The following is a 9,045-nucleotide window of genomic DNA, read 5'->3' as shown; positions in this document are numbered from 1 at the left end:
CTTAGTTTTATTATTATTATTCTAGATCTCAATCCCCACTTGTAAAGTCACAGCTGCACTTAGGCCTATCCGCGTGGCTCCAGGGGGAAGATACCAAAAAGCGTTCTTGACAATGCCGTTTGCAGCTGGGCTCCGTGGGGGGGGGGGGGGGTTAAAGGGAGGGGGGATAGATGCTATAGAGTAAACAGAAATTGCTTAGTCAGCAACTGCCACCTCCCCAAGAGGTGAATGTAAATAGCCTGGTACTGAGGGGGAGGGGCAGCCAGGCGGCAAGAACCAGTTTACTCACCAGCTCTGACAGCTTTCAAAGGGACCAGCATTCCAGGTCCAGGTTGGAGGTAGGGAGGTGTCCCCCTGGCTGGGGTAGTGTGGTTTTAGCCCTAGAAAGACAAACTTGCTGACTCAGGACAGAAGTAATATCAATTGAATTTATTACAAGTTACTAAGCTCCAAGGCACATTACAGTGTTCTGTTAACTACAGAAATGTATAAAGGACAAACAGAGCAGATTCTCCATGTCTAGCATTTCGCTCTACTGTTCAAAAGCATCCGTGCATCAATAAAGCAAAAACAAAACAACACGTGAAGATCCAACACATTCAGGTCAGTAGAAACAAATCAAAACATTTCCCCTCACAAACTTGCAACAAAAACACCCTATCCCCCCGACACCCCCCTTACCATTTTGCAAACAAAACAGGAAAACAAAACAGAACAAAATAAAGTGAAGACTTCAACACTTGGGGCTGTTTAGAAAGAAGCTTTCACCATTTTATAGCATCATTTTTTTTTTTTATTTTTTAGGCAGCAACACTGGCCTTGGCAAAACAAAAACAAAATGTCTTTCTTTTCTCCTTTCAGAGAGTGCTTAACATTTACAAAAATACACACCAGCAGCAGTCGTTGCTAAGGGGCTATTAATTCTGTACCTAGGCAAACATTCTGCCACCAAATAAATGCTAACGAGTATGATGCAAATGACCCAACCAATATTATATACTGCTTAACACAAACCAGCTTATCCTTCAAATGAAGAAGTTACATACCTGTTTCAAAATATAGAAACATACGACGAAAATAATGTCTATACATAAGACTAACTTTTTGCAGTTTGTTATATTCACAATTCTACATCTTGGGGGGGGGGAGGACGGTGTAGGCGGGTGGGGGTGGGGGCCCTCTGGATTGGAGAAGAGCTGGTCTAGGGCAAAGGATGTGGATGCCCTGTGGTTCAAGGGTCTCTCTCCTTCTTCACTTTAACATCCCCCGCTAAGATAGTCGCGATTTCACCCTGCATGAAGGCCCAAGGTACATTCGACCCAACTAGGGGGCATTTCTCTCCGCTGGGACAATACACCTCACCAGTGGCCCCCTGGGCCTTGATACTCTCTCTAGAACAGGGGAAGCAAAATTTGTGGCTAGGGACAGATGGGCACTGAACGAAATGCGTGTCCTCCAAACGTTCGTGGCAAATGGTACAGCAGAGGGGTCCGCTGTTGGCCATGGGGGAATCCGGAATGTTTTGGGGGTGCACTTGGTCCATGCCCGGGTGGGCGCTAGGCGGCGGGGGCGCCACCTGTAAATTCAGGTCCCCATTGCGTGATGCCAAGCGACGCTGCCCTGGCACGGAGGCAGGCGACACTGGGCTGCTGCTGTTGCGTCGCGTCGACGCGGTGGTCGAGTGCACGGAACTGCCGTCCTTGGGCGAGTGAGCAGTGCCCAGAGTGTCTGCCACCGACATGAGGGCGGCCATGGGGGACGGACCGTTCTGGGGGGCTGACTCCGGCGGAGTGGTCCGGTTGGAATGGGGTCCTAGAGGTGGGGGAGGCGGAGGCGGTCCCCCTGCCGCGTGCCCCGGCGCCGCAAAGCCCCCGGCCGACATGGTGAGCTTCAGCGCCTCGCTCTGGTTGGCCATCCACTGCTGCCTCTGCTGTTCCTCGCCCAGCTTCAGGGCGCCCTCGGCTGAATCCGGCGGCTCCGGGGATGCCTTCCTTTTGCGCAGGCTAGCGGCCGCGGCCCGGCCCGAGGGTGTCGCGGGCGGCAGGGCCCCGGTGCCCGGAGGTGCGCTGGGGGCGCGGCTGAGACTCACCAGCGCCGTGGGCAGCATGGGACAGCTGGCATCCAGGTAGGGCTGGGGCAGCATGTCCGCACCGGGCACACCCTCCTTGAAGAAGCGCACAGCCTCAGGTAGTAGGTCCCCGAGCAGGCGCCAGTCCCCTGAGCCATGCTTCTTCTCATATTCCAGGTATTTGAAGCCAGAGGAAAGACCCCGGCCGAAGTCCTTCATGCAGTCCTGGTACATCTGCTTGGCCACTCCGGATGCGCTGGAATACACGTTGCCCGAACCCGTGGGGTACTCAATGAATAGCTTCAGTTCGTAGTCCATGCCGGGCTTGGAGACCGCGTCGAAGGCAAAGACGCGGCCCAGCAGCGAGTGGTCCTTCTTGAAGCGCACCTCGTAGGGCGTGCAGCCCGCCAGCGTGAGCAGGGTGTCGCGGACCATCTTGGGCTTGTTGGCCCACTCCTCCGCGCGGTTGCGCAGGCTCTCGCTCAGCTCCGCCAGGGCCTCGGCGTTGCGCTGCTTCTCCTTCAGCTCCCGCTCCTGGTCCGTGCTGGACACCGAGCCGGGCCTCTTGCCGCCACCACCACCAGCACCCACGCCCACCTCCGCCACCGACGACGAGGTCGAAGACGGGGCCGAGGATGCCGCGGCCGAGACGCCGGGGGTGCCCCCGAGACACGCAGGGCCCCCGGGAGCCCCCGGAGGCGCGGGCGTCGGGGGTCCTCGGCTGCCCCCCAGCCCGTGGGGCGGGGGCGGGGGCAGCACCGCAGCGCTGGCCGGGCCGTTCAGCAGCGTCTGCGGCAGGAGGTTGGGGGGCACCGTGAGTTGAGGGCCCCCGCCACCCCCAGGGTTGGGCAACCCAGTCACCAACCCACCGTGTGTCCCACGCCGAGATGCCACAGACGTCGCTGAAGACGAGTTGGGACTCTGGCGGTTTAGCTCCGGGGGTCCCTCCTCCGGTGTTGGCTTGGGGAAGCCGTTTGGGCCCCCCAGGCCATTGGGCAGCCGGGCGGCGTGGCTGCTGCTCCCCAGACTCACCGGGGGTGGCGGGTACTCGAAACGGCTGCGTTGTTCCACGGCAGCGGCGGCTGCGGCTGCAGCGGCGGCGGCGGCACTGAGGCCATAGCGCTCCAGGCCGGATGGGGCCGCCAGCACCGCAGGCTTGCTGGAACCATCGACGTGGTTGAGCTGTTGCTGCTGCTGCTGCTGCTGTTGCTGCTGCTGCTGCTGCTGTTGCTGCGCGGCGGCCGCCGCTGCAGCCGCCGCCGCCGCCGCTTCCTTGGCCGACAAGGCCACGGTCTTGACCCCGACGGGCGGCGGCGGTCCCGGGGAGCGGCCGTCCTGGAAGCAGCCATGCGCCCGCTTCAGCTGGCGCGCGGTCTCGATCACGAACTCGATGCGATCAGCGCCTTCGTAATTGACGCAACCTCGGCACACGGGTTCCGAGAAGTCCCAGATCATGGCCCAGGGCATGCGGGGCAGGTCGCACAGGTAGCAAGATTGTCTCCGGGACGAGGACACCTGTGCCGCCGACATGATGCCAGCCCTGGGGAAGGTAGGCCCCCGCCCGGGCTGTCTCCGCGACGCCTTCTCCTCCTCCGGGAGGACTGGCTGGCTGGCTGGGGAGGGAGTCCGGCGGCTGCGGGGGAGGGGGGAGGGGGGCGAGAAAGTTCGGCCCCGGGGGCTGGAGGAAGAGTGCGAGTCTCCACCGCCGGCGCAGCGTCTCTCCGCGGGGGGTTCCACCGCCCGCCCGGGCGGATTCAGCTCGCTCCTTGCCCCCACCTCCTACTGCGGCTGTCTGGTTGGGAGAGGAGCTCCGGGCGCCTTCTTCCTGGTGCGGCCGAGCGGGGCTGGACGCTCCACGCCTGGGGGGAGGGGGCTAGGGTGTCCGGTGCCCGCCGCGGCTGCCTCTGGGCCCCCTCCCCGGAGTGACGGGTGCGTGGAAAGCTTGAAGGGGGGCTTGCCTCTTCCTCTCCCCAGGGAACACCCCCCCTACGATCCGCGTCCTCTCCGCGCCTGGCACCCCGGGGCGAGGGTTAGAGGGTTGTGCCACCCGGTGCCCGGGTCCAATCTTGCTGAAGCTCTGCTTCCCCAGAGGGCCGGGGGGGAAGAGGAGGAGGAGGAGGAGGAGGAGGTGGTGGCAGCCGAGAGGCGTTTGTCCCCTCCGCTGCGTCGGCCGTTCCGCTGGCGGCGGCTGGGTCCGCACGCCGTAAGGGGAGCCTCCGCGGACACCGCTTCCAGGACGCACGAGAGCCGAGGACGGGAGCGCACGCACGCAGACTCCCACCGCCCCCTGGCCTGGCCGGATCCCGGGCCACCGCGGCCGGTGGCGGCGTTCACGTTGGCTGCAGGGCGCTCACGCGGCGCCTCCACCCCGGTCGCATCCCTTCCCGCTCGCGCTCGCCCGGAATGTGGGGTTGTGATTGTTACTCTACGTTCCGGAGAGGAGGCGCGTCTCGGCGCTCCTGCTCCGGCTGCGGCTCGCGCTGTCCCCGGCTTGGCCGCGCGGGATGCCGCCCGGGCGGAGCGCTGACGTCACCACCATGCTCTGCACCAGTCTCTCCCCCACCCCACCCCCCCTTTACACTTCCTCTGTCTGTGGAGCCCACTTGTTGCTCGCGGAAGGCGCATGCGCGGCAGCACGCCCAGATTCCTCCCAGCCAGCCCCTCCTCCGCGCCTCCGCCCTCCCTTCCCCCCTCGCCGTGTGTGTACAACAGCTGAGGCCCGGCGAGCTAAGGCTGGAAGTCCACGATTGGGGGTGGGGGGGGGGAGTAGGAGGAGGTGGCGGCGGCGGTGGTGGATGGAAATTTAACAGACGATGACCTTTCCTTTTCCTGCCTGGTTTTCCCAAGTAAAAAGGCATTTAAGAATCGCCAGCGTCGTTTCCGATTCCCGTTCCCCACCCCAGGCAGTAAATTTACAATGCCCTGTTTCAGGATTTTCGCTTCGAATTTCATACAGGGTATTTACCCATTTCAGCTGTGATCTGAGCTGCCCGGCCCCATTAATGTTACAATCCTTGCCACCACTGATGCCCAGACACCTGTAAAATTAGTTCTTCTTCAATCTTCCAGAAACTGCCTTTCAGATGCGTTTTTTTTGCGCCCTGGTCTAGGAATCGGAGCTTCATGGATGGCGCTAAATGAATTCAGGGTGAGCCACCCCTCCCCCTGGCCGAACTCTAAAACATTTTTGGCTGAATGTCTAAAGGAGCTATGAGCACCCGGAGGCCTTTAAGGAAAACAGTCAACTGGCTGCACACAGCTGCAGTTAAGGGAAGGGAGGGGGAAGTGCTGGAGAAGCCAAACAGGTGAGTGGTTTTTCTGGGTCTGATAAAAGGTGGGGGCAACATTTAATAATAATAGCTATCGTTGTGGATACTGCTCTGGTAGGGTACTTGCCTAAGCGTGAGCCAGGCTCTGAGCTCAATCCGCAGCACCGCAAGTATTAAAAATAAGTGAGCAAATAAATGAAATCCTGATAGCTTTTTGTACAGCACAGCCAATTTTAAAAGTTATAACTGGGATGCTGTGATTTCATCCCACACTGCTCCAGCATGTATGGTGAGGCCATGATTCCCTTAAAGTAGAAGCTGATTGCTCGTGGTCACTGCCTTGCTGTAGAACAGACAAGTTGTCTGTGGCTCTGGCCAAGCATTTCAACTGGTTCTGTTTATTAAGTCACTTTTTTTTTTTTTCCGAGGTAGGGTTTCACCCTAGCCCAAGCTATCCTGGAATTTACTATGTAATCTCAGGGTAGCCTCGAATTCATGCTGATCCTCCTACCTCTGACCTCCTCGGTGCTGGGATTAAAAAGAGGCAGATAGGACTGGAGAGATGGTTTAGCGGTTAAGCGCTTGCCTGTGAAGCCTAAGGACCCCGGTTCGAGGCTCGATTCCCCAGAATCAGATGCACAAGGGGGCGCAACGCGTCTGGAGTTCGTTGGCAGTGGCTAGAAGCCCTGGCGCGCCCATGCTCTCTGACTACCTGCCTATTTCTGTATATCTCTACCTCTCTTAAATAAAAATAAAATATCAAAAAAAGGAGTACACCACCACGCCCAGCTAAGAAATATTAAAAAAAAAAAAAAAAGAGGCAAATAGAGAGAGAATGGGTGTGCACCAGGGCCTCTAGCCTCTGGAAATCCAGAAGCATGCGCCACCTTGTGCACCTGGTTTTACATGGGTACTGGGGAATTGAACCTGGGTCCTTTGGCTTTGCAGGTAAGTGCTTAACCACTAAGCCATCTCTCCAGCCCCTGCTTTTTTTTCTTTCATGAAAATGAAGGATATTCTTTTTTTTTTTTTAATTTATTTATTTGAGAGCAACACACACAGAGAGAAAGACAGAGGCAGAGAGAGAGAATGGGCGTGCCAGGGCTTCCAGCCTCTGCAAACGAACTTCAGACGCATGCGCCCCATTGTGCATCTGGCTAACGTGGGACCTGGGGAATCGAGCCTCGAACCGGGGTCCTTAGGCTTCACAGGCAAGCGCTCAACCGCTAACCCATCTCTCCAGCCCAATGAAGGATATTCTTGAGGAAGGCTTCAGGAGGGAAAGAGAGGCAGGTGAAAGAACTGGGTTCAGCCCACAGTGTTGTTATTTCCTTACTATTACTCCTGTGGCTTTGCAACCTGAGCTTACTTATATAACCTCTGCTTTCTTTCTGTAAAATGGAATGGTCCCTAGTTTGGGATGTTTGAGACTTCAGTTTGGTTCTTCTCGTAGGAGTAATTCTAGGCCAGGTGTGATGGCGTGTGCCTTTAATTCCAGCATTCAGTTGGCAGAAGTAGGAGGATCACTGTGAGTATGAGGCCATTCTGAAACTACATGGTGAATTCCAGAGCAGCCTGAGCTAGAGTGAAACCTTACCTCAATAAACAAAAAGAGGGCTGGAGAGATGGCTTAGCGGTTAAGCGCTTGCCTGTGAAGCCTAAGGACCCCGGTTCGAGGCTCGATTCCCCAGGTCCCACGTTAGTCAGATGCACAAGGGGGCGCACGCGTCTGGAGTTCGTTTGCAGTGACTGGAGGCCCTGGTGCGCCCATTCTCTCTCTCTCTGCCTCTCTCTCCCTCCCTCCCTCTCTCTCTCTCTCTCTCTGTGTGTCTGTCTCTCTCAAATAAATAAATAAAAATTAAAAAAAAAATAAAAAATAAACAAAAAGAAAGAAAGAAACAAACAAGCAAAAACAAAGGCTTGCTTGCCCAGGTTCAATTCCCAAGCCATCCATGTGAACTGTGAACTGGACAGAAGTGTTTGGTGTTTGCAGCACGCACACACACATAATAAATAAATAAAAATTTGAAAAGATAACTCAGCCAGATACTGTGCAAGGTGACTTATTTGCATCACCTTTAATATTATTTTCATTATGGTGTAGATATATGCCATGAAAGGATATTACATTAATAAGCCCTTATTACCTGTAAGGTAGATTCTATTAACTCTATTTTTACAGACTAGCAAAATCAAGAGGTTAGATAACTTGTTTACAGCTGTTGCAGCTGGGCTGGGATTTGAATCCAGTAAATCTTATTGGAGGGGTGGCATTCTTTGTTACGTACACTCCTGTTTCTAACGTGCTGTGTAAACGCACCTTCCTAACCAGCCCCCAGGCTCCCTCCCCTTCCAGATTGTGCCACTGAATAATTCCACGTACAGGCCAAACTGTGGATATATATAGGGGCCATAGCCTGTGTAAGTGAACTCCACAGTAGGGCGAGCTCAGGGTTGAGTGCACAGGAAACTGCCAATAAGTGACGGACATCATTAGTGTTGATATTGATGTTGGCACTACGGCTGAACATGTGAAAGTATTTCACGTAAAATGGGTAAGACATTAAGATCATTGTATTTAGCCCTACTATTACACTAAAAGGTATTATTACTAAAAGGTCAGTTGAAGCAACAAGAATTTTTTTTTTAACTTTTGGTTTTTTGAGGTAGGGTTTTGCTCTAGCCCACGCTGACTTGGAATTCTCAGGGTGGCCTGGAACTAACAGTGATCCTCCTACTTCTGCCTCCTGTTTGCTGGGATTAAAGGCATACACCACCCTGCCCTGGAAAGAAATACTTATTTTGGGGAGTACAGGGAAGGGAACCAAGAGAAGGTAATGGGAGGGGACTGTGATCAAAATAATCATATGCATGTATTAAAATAATAAAAGAGCCGGGCATTGTGGCGCCAGCACTCGGGAGGCAGAGGTAGGAGGATTGTCATGTGTTTGAGGCGTGAGACTTCATAGTGAATTCCAGGTCACCCTGGACTAAAGCAAGACCCTACCTCAAGAAATGAACAAATAAAAAGAATAAATAATGCTTTTCATTTAAACATTTGATTAAAAAATTTTAATATTTTTAATTGTGTATGTGTTTGTATGTATATAAATGAGTGAGTGAGAGAATGGATCTTTTGCCACTGCGCACAAACTCTAGATCTGTGTGCCACTTTGTGCATCTGGTTTTAGATGGGCACTGGGGAATCAAACCCAGGTCTGTAGGTTTTGCAAGCAAGTGTCTAACCACACAGCCATCTCCCCAGCCCCCGTTTTGACATTTGACCTGCAGAACCTATTTCCCTACCCAGCATTCATCTGCATCCAGATCTTTTACTCATCCTAGGGCCCCAAGTGCAAAGGAAAGTAGAGCTTCTAAGGATAGGGAGAAAGGGAAGGAAGAAGAGCCTTTAGGGAGCCTCTCTTTCATCTGAGTAGCCTGATTTCTGTTTTTGCAAAAACAGTGAGCTCACTGTGCACTCCAGAGCAATAATAAACTTTCGCTGGCTGGCTGGAGCACAACAGTGAATCCTGACAATCAGGGAGCCTTGCCTCACCCTCTCAGGCTTCAGCCCTCCCTACGCCGTCACAGCTACCCTGGAGAGAGTCAAAACAAAGCCCCACATCCCTGACAGCCTGGGGTTCCTGAGCTTTGGCTTGGCTGGTTGACCCATTTCTTTATATTACTTACTCTTTATTCAACCAAAAA

The 9,045-nt window shown here is 54.6% G+C and overlaps 1 protein-coding gene across 1 annotated transcript; it reads right to left on the bottom strand.

Annotated features, from left to right (window-relative positions):
• Nucleotides 1-414: 414 nt before the first annotated feature.
• Nucleotides 415-4,557, bottom strand: Irf2bpl (interferon regulatory factor 2 binding protein like). Its single transcript, XM_004649388.3, has one exon. The coding sequence runs from the start codon at nt 3,596-3,598 to the stop codon at nt 1,232-1,234; it is 2,367 nt and encodes a 788-aa protein (XP_004649445.1). The 5' UTR covers nt 3,599-4,557; the 3' UTR covers nt 415-1,231.
• Between the last annotated feature and the right edge of the window lie 4,488 nt (nt 4,558-9,045).

Source organism: Jaculus jaculus, chromosome 7 (assembly GCF_020740685.1).
Source record: "Jaculus jaculus isolate mJacJac1 chromosome 7, mJacJac1.mat.Y.cur, whole genome shotgun sequence".
Lineage (NCBI taxonomy): Eukaryota > Metazoa > Chordata > Mammalia > Rodentia > Dipodidae > Jaculus > Jaculus jaculus.
This window is presented reverse-complemented; position numbering and strand designations above follow the sequence as displayed.

Excerpts from the sequence above, each read along its gene's own strand:
- Irf2bpl (XM_004649388.3), bottom strand. The coding sequence starts at position 3,598 with ATGTCGGCGGCACAGGTGTCCTCGTCCCGGAGACAATCTTGCTACCTG.